The sequence below is a fragment of the Rhinolophus hipposideros genome (assembly GCF_964194185.1).
Source record: "Rhinolophus hipposideros genome assembly, chromosome: 14".
Classification (NCBI taxonomy): Eukaryota; Metazoa; Chordata; class Mammalia; order Chiroptera; family Rhinolophidae; genus Rhinolophus; species Rhinolophus hipposideros.
Window position 1 is genome coordinate 16,280,631 of NC_138060.1, and position 17,523 is coordinate 16,298,153.

The 17,523-nt window shown below is 37.2% G+C and overlaps 1 protein-coding gene across 1 annotated transcript in view; it reads left to right on the plus strand.

Annotated features, from left to right (window-relative positions):
- DNAH12 (dynein axonemal heavy chain 12) overlaps window positions 1-17,523 on the plus strand; it is a 175,544-nt gene that overhangs the window by 156,040 nt on the left and 1,981 nt on the right. Inside the window, exons 63-72 of the mRNA XM_081072623.1 lie at window positions 660-810; window positions 1,024-1,277; window positions 1,483-1,623; window positions 5,791-5,928; window positions 7,267-7,500; window positions 7,771-7,959; window positions 9,676-9,779; window positions 11,227-11,431; window positions 16,008-16,145; window positions 16,595-16,686. Of these exons, the coding sequence (XP_080928749.1) occupies window positions 660-810; window positions 1,024-1,277; window positions 1,483-1,623; window positions 5,791-5,928; window positions 7,267-7,500; window positions 7,771-7,959; window positions 9,676-9,779; window positions 11,227-11,431; window positions 16,008-16,145; window positions 16,595-16,686 (1,646 nt within the window). The remainder of the gene's footprint in view (window positions 1-659; window positions 811-1,023; window positions 1,278-1,482; window positions 1,624-5,790; window positions 5,929-7,266; window positions 7,501-7,770; window positions 7,960-9,675; window positions 9,780-11,226; window positions 11,432-16,007; window positions 16,146-16,594; window positions 16,687-17,523) is intronic.

The following is a 17,523-nucleotide window of genomic DNA, read 5'->3' on the forward strand; positions in this document are numbered from 1 at the left end:
AATTAAATTCTCTCTCTCCTAACATCCCAGAGCAAATGCTTGAGGGCTGGCAGGCCAGCCCTGTTCTTGAGATCGTTCAGAAATTCAAGTTCTTTCTCTCATGCTAGAAAAGTCCGTTTGAGTGTGGTCCTCATCAGCAAGATTGAAACTGGCTCGTGAACACCACATCTGCTGAAGAAGAAAAGAGAGTATTGAAGGCAAAGAACTTCCTTATAAAAATATGATCAGGAAGCTCCATATATAATTTCTACTTGTATCTGTCTGGCCAAAACTTAGTCTCATAAGCACATCTAGCTGTAAGAAAGTTTGGGAAAACTTGGGGTTCTATTACCAAAAGGAGACAAGGGGGACAGTTTGAAGTCTTTGCTATACTAAATGAGGTTGAACATCTCTTCATACATTTAAGATATATTTCTATTTCATTTTTTATAAACGGTTCATCTTCTTTGCCCATTTTGCTTTTGAATTGTTAGTCTTGTCCCATCAATTTATAGACATGTTTTATGTGTTAGGGAAATTAGCACTTCATCTATATATGCTACATGCTTTTCTTGGCCATTAGACTCATATTTTACTCTTTGTTGGTTTTCAGCAATAATCAAAGTTGTTATGTGAAAACAAAATTACTCTAAAGATCATATCTTTTCTCTCTTTAACAGATAACTCCAGCTATAACAAATTATGTAACAGACAAACTAGGGAAAAAGTTTGTAGAGCCTCCACCATTCGATTTGACAAAGAGTTACTTGGATTCAAATTGTACCATTCCCTTAATTTTTGTGCTATCTCCAGGAGCAGATCCCATGGCCAGTAAGTATATATACTGTAAACTTTAAAGAAATTATAAATAAATCATCACACTTAATGTCCATTTCTTATATGATTATAAATTAGCTAGTGAATCAGATATTTGTAAGGCAAGGTAACTAGAATTTTCCACAATTAAATACCTATCACTGAAACATAAGACATATTTTATAATTTTAGAGTAAGCAATGAAGCCATTGTTTTGTGCCCTCTTAGGCCTGCTGAAATTTGCAAATGATAAAGCTATGTCTGGAAATAAATTTCAAGCTATTTCACTGGGACAGGGACAAGGACCAATTGCAACAAAAATGATTAAAGCAGCAATGGAAGAAGGAACTTGGGTTTGCCTGCAGAACTGTCACCTTGCTGTCTCCTGGATGCCCATGTTGGAAAAAATATGTGAAGATTTTAGCTCTGAAGTCTGTAACTCATCCTTTAGGCTTTGGCTCACAAGTTACCCATCTCCAAAAGTATGTTTATTTCTTATGGAGTTCAGTACATTTAATTAGCTCTTACATTGTATATACTTGATCAAGCTTTTAATGCTTAACCTTAAGAGGTTTTAAAAATATTTCTGGAATCCTTTGTTATGCCTATTTTTAATCCACTGATGTATGCATTTTTAGGACTCAAACTGGTTATCTTGAGTAATGCTCTCTGTTTATTTTGTCTTAGTTCCCAGTAACAATTCTACAGAACGGAGTAAAAATGACTAATGAACCTCCGACGGGTCTTCGGCTAAATCTCCTCCAATCATATCTCACTGATCCAATTTCTGATACTCTGTTCTTCAGTGGATGCCAGGGAAAGGAACTGGTAATATTCTCACTTTAGAACTTTTAAAATATGTTTTTACAGTGATAAAATATGGAAATATAAGTATTTTATTTAATAATGTTAAATTTTAGACATTTCCTAAGAAGACAGATATTGTACCTATCTTGTTTATCATTTTATTTTCAATAGTTTGTGTTCTGCTTCCCAAATAGGAGACAGTCAAATAAATATTTTTTGAGTAAATGAATGTATCTTAGTTTGTAAATCAAAGTCCAATAGTGTATTTGATTAAGATCCAAAAGTAGCAAACTATTTTCATATAATTTATTCATTCTTTCAATGAATATGTATGCTAGGCACTATCCTGGGTGCTAGATAGAAACCAGTGAGAATAATATAGACAGCCCTCCCCCCAAAAAAATCTGCCTTCATGGATCTTAAATTCTAGCAATAATGTTTTGACATATTAATAATGCTTTTTAGTGTGTCCCTGTAAAACAGTTTTGCACATGGTTATGGGGAAGTTTAGGAGTACTTTTCCATGCCTGAATTCTTGCCAATTAAGAAATAGGAAAAAGTATAAACATATGGGAAACCAATTATAACCTTACTTACTGATATAGAATAGGTAGGAAGATGTAGTTTATATCTATGAACAATGGATTTCGTATTACTGAACCCAGAATTAAGCAGATTTATCCACGCAGAGAAACAGAGGAAATCTTCCTTCCCTGCAGGAAGCTCACTGCTAAGAGAGAAAACGGAGAAGCTGAACAAAACATATCTAGTTAGTGTTTCTCGAGTTTACTGATCAGATAGGTCACACCCTTTTCCTGCAGTGAGTACAAGGATGGAGAAAATCCAGGGGCGTCACACTAATCGAGGTTTCCCCACATGGAAGAAAACATCAATAGGAGAGGAAAATCATGCCCTGCCCTTACCTCCAACACGTGCTATTTATCATACGAGTATTTGCCTAAAGGATTGAATTCTTTGGCAGCCAGCTAGTTTCTTTCTGCTTAATGATACTTTTTGTGTGCCCTAGTTGTGAGCAATAATTTTATTTGTAACTGTGGAAGAAAGAGGGATACTTGGTGGTTTTAGCTATGAAGAGACCTTCCTAAAATGGAAAAGGTGGTATGGTGTCTGATCCCCATCCAGAGTTTGAACTCCTGCCATTAGAGGAGAGGTAGCCAGAAGCAGAGAAGGGAAACTTTTAAAGATTCTAAACACACGCAGAGGGGCTTAGAATAAAGAATGGCACTGAGCTAAAGCAGCAGCACTCTCCTCCTGTATTACAACATGGAGCAAGCAACATTGGCACCCCAAGTATTGGGGTCTGTAAAACATCCAAAGACAGCACGCTTGCCATGTATTATCATTTTTATGATGAACAGAGGCAATGGGTAAGGCTTCACCAAGCCACTTCTCTGGTACTAAAAACAAATGAGAGCCGGGATGAGAGGAGAAAAAGAGTGTAGATGCTTTAGGACATTGGTTCTCAACCTGCGTCACATTCATCTAGCTGGGCCCCATTGCCAGAATTTCTAACTCAGTTGGTCTGGGATAGGGCTTAAAATTTTCCAGTTCTAACACATACCTAGGCGACGCTGATGCTGAAACATCACTGGAAACACACTTTGAGAACCATCGCCCTAGGGTTTCTGTAGCAGACTGGTTTTTTAGGCACATGTGAAACTCCTTTGGAGGCTCCCAGAAATAGCCGGAATGCCCTTTGGTAAGGCTGATTTATGACCATTGGGCCAGCAATAAATTAAACTATAATCATTTGACTATTGAAAGTAAATAAGATCTTTATAGTCATAGGTAAATTGACATCTTTGGCATTTGAATTATCTAGCATTTCTATTAGTTAATTGTTAATTTTATATCTGTCTCCTATACTCAGTTGTATTCTCCTTAAGGGCAAGGATACATTTTTATATCTTCATCCATCCATCTATTCAACCATCTATCCATCCAACAGATATTTCTTGAACCACTTACTAGGTATAAGGCACTCTTCTAGGAACTGGAAATATGGTGATGAACACATAAACATATGAAATACATAAACATAAAAATCTCTGTCTTCATGGAGCTTACATTCTAGTCAAGGGAAGTTTGTGCAAGGCAAGCTCAAGCACAACCCGCATACTCCTGGTGGGTTTGTTAAAGTTACTGTGCCCCACTCCTAAAATTTTGATTCACTAAGTCAAAAGTGGAGCTCAACAACTGTTGTAAGTAAATAAATAACAAAGGAAATTCAAATGTTAACTCAGGTGGGAACCACTGCCATGACTGTATTATCAACTACGAGAGGACAAAAGGGAAAGAAAGGAGGGGAGAAAGGGAACAAGCATTTATTGAACACCAGCAGGTTCCAAGTAGTTTAAATATACAAGCCTTATAACCCTCTAACGTAAGTATTATTACCACAACCTTGTTTTTTAAATAAGGAAAGTCAGGTACATCAAGTAAAATATTGAGGTCATATAGCTAATATGTATTAGAGGTGGGACTTGGTACCCAGTTCATTCTCTCTTCCCACTTTTATGTGATTAACTCTTGTTAGCCATTGAAAAAAGCATCTTGGAGGAAGTAAGCACAAAAAGTATGTCTAAAAGCACAGATATGACAGGGCTGTTGAAAGAGCAATGAGTAGCTCATTTTGGCTTGATTGGTGGAAATAAGAGTGAGAAGGAATACAGGGATAAGACTGCACATCTTCATATGCCTTGCTAAGGAATTTGGATGAGTCAACACAAATCAGCCCCACATCACAGAAAACAAACCAAAAGACGTACCCCATTGATGCTGGGTTGGTGTTGTCATCTTTAGGTAGATGATGGTATCATCCTGCTATCCCCTTGGGTTCATCACAAAATGTACCCTGGAAAATATAATTCAGAAATCAGTTGGAAAAAACAAATATTGGGGGTGAAAAAAATAGCAGCCATCAGAAAAGGTTTTTTCTTAAATAAATTCTTTAATATTTAAGAGAATTTTTAGAGTATATAGACTGTTGTTTTCAAAAAAAATCTAGATAACAGAACTGTGGCAAATTCCTCTGATGCCCCTTACCACATCTATTCAGCCCGTATCTAATTTCAGCCACATCTAATTTCAGCCACAGCTGTAGAAAACAGTTCTTTGTGTGTTCAGACTCATCTTGGGCTGACAGCATCTTACCCTAAGTATGCCTCTTTCTGTATTCTGTTCCTAAGGTTTCTCTGATACCACAGGAACCTTCTTGGCTTAACAAGCCCAGGCCAAAAATGTAGAGTAATTATCACCTCCTTAAGAAAACCCATTATGTGAAAATATGTGGAAAATATACCTAACTTAGGATATTGCTCTCATTGCGAAAAGGTTTTTCCCCTGTTAAATATATCACCACAGCATTCATATAATATGTATATAATATGCTTTGATTTATGCACAACATTTCAAAAATATAGTTATTTAGTTAAGCCATGGTGTACTTACATTTTAATATTATACGAACAGTTTCTACCACTGCATCACATGAAAATAGCTGGATGGATTTTTACTGCATTTGGAGCTGTTTTAGATGGTCTAACTTAAAATACATGCTGTGTAGCTCACTTGAAATTTACTTGGGGTCACCTCAAAGGGCTGGGCGGCCATCCTCCAGAGCACTGACAGGCTTAGTGAGAGGACCATATGACATACATGTCACACATGTGAAGATGTCATGGATAGAGTAAATAAACAGTGGTTTCAGAAATGATCTCCAAATGCAAAACCACAAAGTCAGTTACTATATATTGGTATATATGTGTGTGTGTGTGTGTTTATTCATATCATGATTAATTATTCTCCTGCACTTGGTAGTCTCAAGCATATGCCAGCGAGTCTATAGGATAACATTTAAGTGTTGAAGTTATAAACATCTGTGAACAATACCAAAGTATTATGAACCAGTACTTTGGTAAATGGTAGAATTATTGCATTTTAATAAAGTTTAATATTGTTGCAGTTCGTTTCGCTTTGGAGATGTTAAGTCATAAGGTTAATACTTTTTATAGTAAGCATTATTTTTGTTAGCATGTCTTTTTTAAATAAGAGTTTGTAGAGCTATGTAGCCATAGAACCTTACAATGAAAAATACCACTGATGCCCCTCATTTTACTGATGGAAATATGATCAGAATTTTTTTATTGTATAATTTTTATATTAAAGGTGTGGGAGAAGTTGCTGTTCGGAGTTTGTTTTTTTCATGCCCTCGTGCAAGAGAGAAAGAAATTTGGTCCTCTTGGTTGGAATATTCCATATGGATTTAATGAATCAGACTTACGCATCAGTATTCGACAACTACAGGTATAATTAGAAAGGAACTAACACTAATGGAGGATAACTGTGGATCAAGCCCTTTGCTGAGAATAACTTATTCAATTCTCCCAGCACTACTAATAGATGGGGAGGCAGTAGTTACAGTTATAACTGTAGTTTATGAAGCTCTGTTTCCATCTGGACGTGTTTTCTGCTGCAAATAATAGAAAACCTTATTCAAACTGGCTTAAATCATAATGAAACTTATCATCTCACTTTAAAAAGTACAGAGGAGGACAGGCTCTGGAGTTGGTTGATTCAGCAATAGTTGTCATCAAGGACCCTGGTTCTTTGTCTTTTTGCAGTACCCTCCTCAGCGCTGGCTTTATATAGGTCCTCACTATCCTCTACTCTTCTCCACTCAGTCAAATCTACAAATACCTCTATCAGTCAACAGAAGCAGGCGGTCTGCTTTAAGTAGAAAAGGAATTTATTGAAAGAATACCATGTAGGTCACAGAATCCCCAAGGCAGCTGGAAAGCCAGGGCATCCAGAGTCCCATCTAGAATCATACCATGTCTGGGAAGAGCAACCCCTCTACGCTTGGTGAATATTAGACACCACAGCTCACATACCTACCACACACACTCTGGTCTACTGCAGGCCCGCTTGTATCGTTATAACAGATTCTTTGCTTTCCCTACTTCTTTGCTTACTACACCCCAGTTCAGTCTAGATGTATCTGAATAGTCAAGCCCAGGGCACAGGCCTAAGCTTTAGCTGTAAGGGAAGCTGGGAAAGTGAGTGGCCAGCTTTCTCAGTTTCTATAGACTCAGAATGTGAGACATTCAGGTGGTCAGCAGGCCCCCTCCAAAAAAAGAAGAAGGAGAAGGAAAAGATGAAAAGAATAAATATCCACTGTAAATCTCTACTAACTCAGATTTTGAACTAGGAACATTTACTTATATTAATTCTAATCTTCACAGCAACCCTGTAAGGTTGGTATTATCTCTATTTTTAAGAAAACCAAAGATAGGAAGTGAACTTGTCTGCTGAGGTCAGATTTAACTCAGGTCTGTCCAACTCCAATACTTTTCCCATTATTTCTGTTATATTTTACCACATATATAAATCTAACTAGACTATCACAGAATATTAATATTTTTCTGCTTCTTTGTTGTGATGAGGGCCTTTATGACAAGTGGCCTCATAAAGATCACCCAAAGACAACCAGAATGATGATTCTTCCAACCTCACTTCTGTGTGTGTAGGTAGATAGATAGATGATTGATTGATTGATAGATAGATAGATACTCAATGCCATCTTAAAATGGAAATGAAGTGAAATACTTTGTTTTTCTCATTTTATTTTTTCCTTTGTTTCAGTTATTTATAAATGAGTATGACACAGTTCCATTTGAAGCTATCTCTTACCTGACTGGGGAGTGTAACTATGGAGGAAGAGTGACAGATGATTGGGACAGACGTCTCCTCTTAACCATGCTGGCTGACTTTTATAATCCACACATAATTGAAAGCCGTCATTATAAGTTTTCTCCCAGTGGAAACTATTTTGCTCCTCCTAAAGGCACCTATAATGATTATATTGAATTCATTAAGGTAATTGATGTCACTGAAAGTAGTGTTAGATTTAAGTGTGAATTTTCTAAAAAGCAAACAGTGAAATATTCCTTGGTAATGGATAGGGTTTGATAAGTATTATGGCTTCAATCAAATTTCAATACCTTTTGTTTCTAATTATTATAAAAAATTAGAACAATTTCTCTATTGTTTATTTAGTTGATTTTTAACCCTCTGGTTTGCACGTGTCTACCTTATGAATTAATGTATTCAGTGAAAATGTGATGCTTGCTTAATTTATTTTGATAGAAACTTCCATTTACTCAACACCCTGAGATATTTGGATTACATGAAAATGTTGATATCTCCAAAGATCTTCAACAAACGAAAATCCTCTTTGAGTCCTTGCTCCTCACCCAGGGAGGCTCTGAACAGACAGGATCCTCTGGAAGTACTGACCAGGTTCTATTAGAAATTACCAAAGATATTCTCAAAAAGGTAATGTTTAGCTTAAAATATGTTGCTTATAATATGATATAAATCAAAATGGTACTGAAATGACAATCTGAAAACTCCATTGAGGAGCATTCTGACCTTGAGCAAGATAGTTTACCTTTCTGAACATTAGTTTCCAAATCTGTAATGTCAGGTGATAAGGTTCTTGTGAACATTAAAGAGATCATGAATTTAAGGTACTTTGCATAATGCTTTTTAAAAATGGAGGAAATGGTCTGAACTTGTTGGATCGAGGAGTGAATAGTTTTTAATCTCTACATTAGGAAATAAGGGGTCACAGAGAGATAAGAGCCTCACTAAATTAGCTGCTATAGCTTTTTTATTTTTATAATACAGTCCAGTGTACCTAGCCCTACTAGTAAAGTGGAATGATACTCTCTATTCTCACCTTTTTTTCTGTCTTAACGTAACTTTAAAAAGATTTATGGTCTTAAGCACCGATCTTCACAATTCTCCCTCGCCCCTCCCCGCCACTGGCTCAGGGTAAATGCGCCAATTATCCCCATATTTTAGTCAGGCGCTCTGACATAGCAGAACCTGGCCCATAGTCCATCTGCCTTGAAAGCCCATGGACAGCACCATTACTCGACTCCCACAGTTGGTAGCCTTGTCTGACACCAGTCCTTAAGAAGAGCCTACTCACCACACACCTGGTTGCAGCCACTGGATAAGGGAGGGAAGAAGCACTGCTCAGTGACCCAGCCCTCAGCGTGAAAGCAGACTAGCCTCCTGCCCTAGGCTGCTGCTTCTGTTGTTTGCCTCTTCTCATCCCTGACCCGTTACTGTTTCTGCAGTTTCCTCTGTGGGGAAAGATCCTCACCCTTGCAGAATGGTGGCTCTTACAAGATCCCTAACAGGAAGTTACCTGGCAGTGGAATCTGGGGCTTATTTGAGGTAGAGGGGTTGTGCTAAGCCCAAGGGACCTTGAGTGACACTGCCTAGTGTGACTTAGAAGAATTCTTTTACACCACCCAGGGACCATCATCTGGGGACACCCTGGGCAGCTCAACTTTTTCAGTTTGGGACTTCCCTGATTGGAAAACTTCTTTGCCCCTTAAGGAGTATGAATTCCAATGTCTTGTGGCTTGATCATCAGTCCCAAAGTCCCCTTTATCATTTCTCAAGCATCCTTGCCATGCCGCATAGAAATCAGACAATTGATGGCCTTCTCTCTCCCTGTGCCCTGGAACCCTGCTACATTCACACACTAATTATTTGATAGTGGCCTTCGCTAAACTATTTGGAGCCAGTTGATAATTGATTGGAAATAAATAAAAAACAGTTATGAGATGGCACATCTGTTTTATCAATGGAAAATAAGTTTCAGTGTACGAAAGGAAATTACACAACTTTTCAGAAATGGGTATCTTCTGCAAAGTGCTATATCCTATCTATAGTAAAGAACATGGGTCTTGGAGTTAGAGGCCTGTGGATTTAAATGGATCACTTTTTGGCAGTGTGCCCTTGGGCAGTTACTTAACCTCTCTGTACTTAAACATCCTTATCTGTAAATAGAGGGAATAATGGCCACTTAAGAGGGTATGGTAAGAATTAAATGAGATAATGTATGGAAAGCAGTTAGCACAATGCCTAGAACATAGTAACTGCACAATGTTAACTATTAGTGATCTTGTAGCTGAATGAAACTAATTATGCATTCTGAGAGTCATATGTGATCTTCAAAATCTATTCTCTTAGCTACCAAACGATTTTGACATTGAAACAGCCCTATGGAAGTATCCTGTGAGATATGAAGAGAGCATGAATACTGTGTTAGTACAAGAAATGGAAAGATTTAACAAGTAAGGATCTATATCCCCAGTGATTTAGAAGGCGACCAACCAAAGCTGTTAAAAAGACACATTGGCATTGACTTAAAATTTTAAGAAAAAAAATTATTAAAACCTGCCATTTCTTTAGAACTTTCTCCCTTTTAATTTTTAATTTAATTGCATGACCTTCTGCCCCAGAAGGAAGGATATGTTTTATAGTGTAAAAATGATGATGCAAAAGAGATCTGGTTAAAAATATTTATTAATCAGAATTTCCCACCCATCCATTACTATTCTCATCAGGAGCTAAAGATAGAATGAGCATTAACTAGGCTTATGTGTAGTCACATCTGACATTTTCCTACCTCTTGACATATATATACTTCCCTTTTCTTCCTGAGTCTAATCTAAGTTGATTTGGTACCCCATGATAACAAACAAATTATTTACTTTCAATTTTTTAAGTTGAATTTTCTACAGTTCAACACTGGCTTAAGGAATGGAGACTGTTTTGGTTATGAATTTTCTAAAGTGTTTCCAAGTTTATTTGGGTTTCCAGACTTGTTTACGTTTTAAAATAAAACATTTTAAAACACTATGATGCCTTAACTCAGCATTTCTTATACAAACACCATATGTATTTATACATAATAACATACTATCCCTCAATTGCTTGGACTTCTAGCCAAAAACCTTCATGGCAGATATACGAGTATTTATGGTGTTCTTAGTAGTTTGGGCCTAAGTGGGAAGCAAAGTATTTGAAAGTGCATGAATGAATATGCACTTTATGTTTTGATGCAGTGTTTTCCAAGTTTCAGGCATTGCATAACACCTTTATAACTTTTTCTGCATTTTTTCACCATTCTACATAACTTTTATAACTATAACATACTGGGGGTGCCAAAAAAATGTATATACATGACTTGTATTCATCTTTTGTTATTGGTACATATTGAGTATTACAATTTCAATACAGTTTTTTCCTTTCTTAAAATGTGTATACATTTTTTGGCACCCTCTGTATTTGCATGTCACCTGTAATATTATTTACATTATATTTTTCTTTTTTTTTTTTTTTTTTGGTTGTTGAGAGCCCACTGGCCCATGTGGGAATCGGACCGGCAGCCTTCGGAGTTAGGAGCATGGAGCTCTAACCGCCTGCGCCACCCGGCCGGCCCTACATTATATTTTTCCATAAAGCATTCTCTTCTTAAATTAGCCTGGTCCTAAGCAATAATACCCAGAAAGTTAGTTGTATTACTTTCTATATTTTAAAATATTTCTTATTATTAAAACGAAAAACTTCCACATAAGTGTAACATAAAATTACATTACTTTACCAAGTGGAAGGTGACCATACTTTGGGAAACAACCTCATAAAGCTGTGGAGATTCCTACTATTTCTTCTGGAAAGACATTCTGTGTTGACATTTACTTTATATATTGTTTGATGACATAATTTATTTCCTTACAGTTTAACTAAAACTATACGTAACACTCTACGGGACCTTGAAAAAGCTATTAAGGGTGTGGTTGTAATGGATTCTGCACTAGAAGCACTCTCTGGTAGTTTGCTTCTTGGAAAAGTTCCAGAAATATGGGCCCAACGATCATACCCAAGCCTTAAACCCCTAGGAAGTTATGTCACAGATTTTCTAGCCCGGTTGAACTTTCTACAGGTAAAAGATTATATATAATATACATATATATAATTTTATTTTTTGGTTGACTGGGGAGATATTAGAAATTGACTGTGGTCACTTGAATCTCTTTGAGTTGAATGGAATATGATTAGTAGTTTCATGGTAATCTAACCCAAATTTTAGAATATTGAAAATTATACACATTTCAAAGTACTGAGTAGAGAATCAAAATTTTACTTTACCCAAACCCAAGTAATATGTGACATATATAGTTTTGGATATTCTCAGTTTGTGGTTCAAACTGATCTTATGATTTTAATACTGATGGCAAATTATGAAAAGAGCCTGAGGCTTGGATTTATGAATAATTGGTCATTGTCTAAAATCATTTGCTTCTTAGGTCTTATAGAACTAGGAAAAGGATGAGTGGTTTGAAATCTTGCCCCTCCTCCACACCCACTAAAGGTTGTTCAGGGCACAGGAAAGCAAGCATAGGGCAGGCACTGTTTTTCCTTCCTAATTTCTCAGTTCACCCCCCATCCTATGGTTGATGTTCATGCTGGAGTAAGGGGTAAAGAGAGCCCCAAAAATACTTTCTGGAAATTCACATAGATATATGACCTTTAGGTGTTTGTTTCACTGTGGAAGCTAATCATAAATAGACAGTGCATGTGAAGATGTGGGGAGACAGGCTTTCTCATACCTTTCTTTTCAGTTTTAGCCAATCTTATTGTTTCAATTTAAGTTTCTTTGATTATTTATTAGAGAGCCTGTGCTTTTTTTAGTATGTGTACTTGCCATTTATATTTTCTTCTGGAATTGCCAGTTCATTACCTAGGCTATTTTTCATTAGCTAAGCTGTTTTTCCTTTTGGACTTTTTTTAATTAATGAGTGAAGCATGAGTGATGAATGAAACCATCTGGCACTGGCCTTTTTTTTTTTAATTGTATTGGGGAATATTGGGGAACAGTGTGTTTCTCTCGTTGTCAGCTCCAAGTCGTTGTCCTTCAATCTGGTTGTGGAGGGCGCAGCTCAGCTCCAAGTCCAGTTGCCATTTTCAATCTTTAGTTGCAGGGGGCGCAGCCCACCATCCCATATGAGAATTGAACCGGCAACCTTATAGTTTAGAGCTCACGCTCTAACCCACAGAGCCATCCAGCCGCCCCTCAGGAAGCTCAGCGGCAACTCGTTGTCTTCAATCTAGTATGGAGAGCGCAGCTCACTGGCCCATGTGGGAATCAAACCGGCAACCCTATTGTTCAGAGCTCATGCTCTAAACAACTGAGCCATCCGGCTACCCTAGACTATTTTTTAACAATTAATTTATAGGAACTTTTTAATGTAGATTATACATTTAACAAAAGAAACACTATAGAATGGGAGTTTTAAGTGTTTAGGCTCTAGAAGAGTTGCCAGTTGCTAGCCTGTTGCCTCATCCATAAAATGGGCACTTTTATTTCTTAGGGTAACAGTCCATGGTGTGTGGTACGCAGTTAGTAAATGTGGACTGTAAAATCAGATATTGTTGAATTTTATCAAATGCCTTTCCAGCATTTATTGCTATTGTTATTTTTTATCTTCTTTAACTTTTTATTGCATTGAATTATATCACTACATTTCCAAATGTAAAACCATCATTGTGTTTCTAGAAAAATACCTGTTGGTCACTGGTACCTTACTCTTTCAATGTTTTGATTGATTCCATTTGGATATTTTTAAGACTTTGATATACATTACTTAGTCATCCTATAGAAAAATTATTCAGTTTGTATCCACATCAATAGTGAATATGAGTGCCGGTTTCTCAGGAATTAGTGTTTATTTTTATCTTTTCCAATTTGATAGGTGAGTCACACCTGGGTGATTCCTAGCCGTGTCTCATCATATCTTTGACTTCTTCCTGGATATACCAGCCTCTTTCTGACCCTTATCATCTGACATATAGCATCTGACATATAGTTAATTCCATCCTCTCTTTGCCACATTTTACTTTTTTTTGTACTCCAGTCCATTTCCCAAACTTTTCTGAAACTGCTTACATTTCCGTGCACTGCTTTGTCTTGACGGGCCTTGAAGAGTCTTAGCTTGGTCCCCTAGAGGGTCCTGGCATGGTGCCAGCTGGGATAGCCTTGGACAGATTCCTTTTGTTTTTAATATAAAAGTTCATATCAAACTCTCTGCTTTCTGAAATTTGGATTTCCCCTTGAAATCATTCCATTTGGGTGAGTAAGGTCTCACTCATTATCGAGCACCTTTATCATCCTTCACCACAAGTCTTCCCCTGAATGGACCTGCCCCATTGTTCTCTAACCCTTACAAAAGCTACACAATTTTCCCATCATCTTTTTTTCTCCTGGACTCTTGACTTCACCTCCTAATGGTTCTTAGAGTTAACAAATTAAGCAAATGAGTCATCTGGAGTTTTCTATCCTTTTCTCATTTCTCTCCAACCGTTTACTGTATTTATCTTCCCTTTCTCCTTCCTGTATATTTTTTTAAGCTCTTTTGCACACGAGCTATAATCTCATGTTAAATCCAGGATCTATCAGTATCTGTGTGAATTTGAGCAAGATATTCATTTTTCTACACCCAGTTTCCTCAAATATAAAATGAGAGGAATATTATCTAACTGACTGAGTTATTTTGTGGACTAAATGAGTGCCTGGTGTGTACTAAGCACTCAGTTAGTGGTAGTTAATTCAGAGATTGTATGTAAGGAGCTGACCAGTCACATGACACTGTTGGCTAAATGCAGCCCTGGAGTGAGCAAGGGCATTTTTTTATACACTTGCCTGTGAGTTCTTACAGCTTTCTTGTACATGTGCTGGTTCTGCCTGGCTTGTGCCCTTGTCAAACTCCATCTCTTTCTCTACCTCTTCTTCATCTGATAGTTTGTACTGTTGCAACATCTCTAGCAGTGGTTTGTTCTCTTCTTCCTAGGAAGCAAAACTGCCTTCTTCCCATGGTGTGCTGCTCACTCAGAGACAAAGTTCATTTTATTGATTCACCTGTTCAGTGAACAAATGTGAATTGAGACCCCACTTTGTCCAAAGCACCTTGTTGTTGGACAGAGTTGCCAAGTTGCCTTCAAGTTGCCAACAGCTTATAGGGAGATAGCCTATGGATTTAAGAAAAAAGTAATACAGTATGGTAAGGGATGTGTCATAAAAGACCAACATGTAAAATGTTCTAGGAATTCAAAGTAGGGAGAGGGTTCTTTTAGCTCAGAAAACAGAGTTTGTTTATTGGATGAAGTGGCATTTGAACTGGGTCTAAAGATGAATGGTTTTGGACACTGCAAAAACGGAAGAGGACTTAAAGATAGCTGTGGGATGAAAGGCACTATATAATTAAGGATGGATTCTGTTGTGCAGATTGTGACATAAGCAAATATAAAGTTTGTTCCCTTGCATATTTGAAAAATCCAGGTGGTAAAGTGGCCCCAGGCAGGGTTTGATCTGGGATGCAAGCACAGTTACCCGGTTCTGGCTTCTTGCACCTCATCTCTTGGCTCTGGTATCTGTAGGTTAACTCCAGTCAGTTAGGTTCCCGTCTGATGGTAGCAATATAGCGACAGCAACTCTGGCCTCATATCCACATAACTTCAAAGAGTTGAGAATGAGTCTTTTCCCCAAAAGTCAGCAAGAATCTTGATACTTGTGGGTTTGATTGGGTCACATGTCCATTCCTGAATCAGTCACTCTGATTGGATAAGCATGAATCCCATGCCCACCCCAGGAGGTGGAGCTCCACCACCGGAAGTGCTTGGGTTGAGCGTGTAGGAGGGTTTGTCCTCCAGAGGCACGTAAGAGTAGTTTCACTTTTACCATAAGCAGAAAAAAACAGATGTCCACCCAGTGCAGAGAAGAGACCTGCAAATGGTTACCTTCTGATTAGAATGTAAGATGCTTGAAGGGTAACTTAAAAAGACAGAGCTGGAAATATAACTTGGGGCTGGATTGTGAAGTATCTTGAATAAGAGACTAAGGTTTTTAGACTAAGGTGTGTTTACACTTTAATTTAGTGGGGGAGTAGTAGATCACGGAGGATGATAACGCTGATCCAAACCACGTGTGGTGAGGTAACTCTGGAAGCATTGTTATAGATGTGTTGAGTAGAGAGAGGAAAAGCAAGAAGGAGGTACACACGTTGATCCAGAAAGAAGACCACGACCATCTACACTGGGACGGGGGCAGTGGCGTGGAGGCAGGGAATTTAACAGGGTGAAGAAAGGTACTGGAATCAGCAAAGAAGGCTTGTAGTTAGACAATGCGTAAGAGTTCTAATGTGGTTGCTTTTGAGTGGGATTAAATAATATAATAAATCCCCAATTAATTTACATTTGGCTTTTTGCAGAAAATTTGAATCTTTCAAACTTTGGTTTATTCAGGTTAATGTTAAAATGAGTTAGGATTTTCCAAGAGTAACTAGAAGGGGAAAAGAGCTCGGAGGGCCAAGATATAGGTTATATGATTAGTGTCAGGAAAGAGAGTCTTGTGATGGAAAGTATAGGCAACACACATGAACACCAGAATCAGGGATTGTATGTCAGATGACACTTGGGTAAGTTGAAAAAAAATCAACGTAATGTATTTTGTTTTCCCATTATAGGACTGGTATAATTCAGGAAAACCTTGCGTGTTTTGGCTCTCAGGTTTCTTTTTCACCCAAGCCTTTTTAACTGGAGCTATGCAGAATTATGCCAGAAAGTATACCATCCCTATTGATTTACTAGGATATGAATTTGAGGTACAGTAACTCCTTAAACTCCACTGTATACCATTATATCAAAGTTATATATTTAAGCAAGGAGGATATGTAGAATTCATATTTTTATAGCCCACTATATACAATTTGACTTCTTTTCATTCTTTGATTTTCATGAAGAAAGTATATATTTGTCTTGCTATCTCTATGATAGAACTTTTATGTATCTCGATATTCAATTCAAATTCTATTCTGCTGCTCTTCTATTTTAGCAAAAATTAATGTGAGGTACAGTAAAGCCTGATAAAATGCTTTTAAAAAACTGTATTATACATTTTTACATTTACATTTTACTGAAAAACTTATAGTTTAAGAAGCTATAATACAGTGGAGTTGCCATGAATGTGTTCTGAAGATTTAACTAATGTTTTCTTTATGAGACAAAAATTGTCTGACAGGAGACCATTACTAGTGTGTGGCTCTCCCTTCAGGTTATTCCTTCTGATACATCTGAGACAGAACCAGAAGATGGTGTTTATATCCATGGCTTATATCTCGATGGAGCACGCTGGGACAGAACAAGGTCAGTAGTTTTACCTGCAAAGACCTCTTCAATTGCAGCTGAATCTTAGATAAGATAAGCTGTCTGCTGCCATTTTTTTTCTCCCAACGAGGTCGTCTTTTCTAGGGAATATGGCAAGTAATAAATAATATCAGAATTTTTGCCATAAATCATTACTCAGGCTGGGGCAATTGATGAGTGAATATTTTTAGATCCTGAACAATTTTAGTTGATATTTCAGTGGTCTTACCAGTATTAAAGTGAATGGAAATTATTGTCCTGCTTCTTCTAACTGTTTTGTAACAGTTGCCTTCCATTTTGTAATGTGTAGGAGTATCTCACTTTTAAACAATTTACGGTTGTAATAAAGTTTCCGTTTCTACAGATGAATGGAAATTTTTTCTTGTATTTTGATGATATAATAAATAAATATTTAAAATAAATACTTAATTTCCAGCTTAAGAAACTAAGCAATGCTATTCCTGTTTAAAATATGGGGGTAAGAGAGAAAGGGAGAAACTATTTCTCTAGGAGCCCAGCTCTTTTTAACAGTGTATTAATAAGCATAATCCTCTATTTCCAGAGTCACGTTTAGACTTTGCTCTCAAGGGAGGGTTAAAGGCCTGGCAGGGAAAATTGCTTAAGAAGAAGCACGAGTGGTTCTCCAGAGATAATTCTAAGATAGGGTTCTGCAAAGACTTATGTGCACATAGTTTATTTGATCACTTCTTTTTTCTTTTTCATCACTTTACTGACATTTCGCTTAACTTACTTTTCCTTATGTATGTATTCATCTTTTTCTTCTTTTCTTCCCTCCTTTCAAACAAATATGCAAACCAACAAATAAATAATGTAACA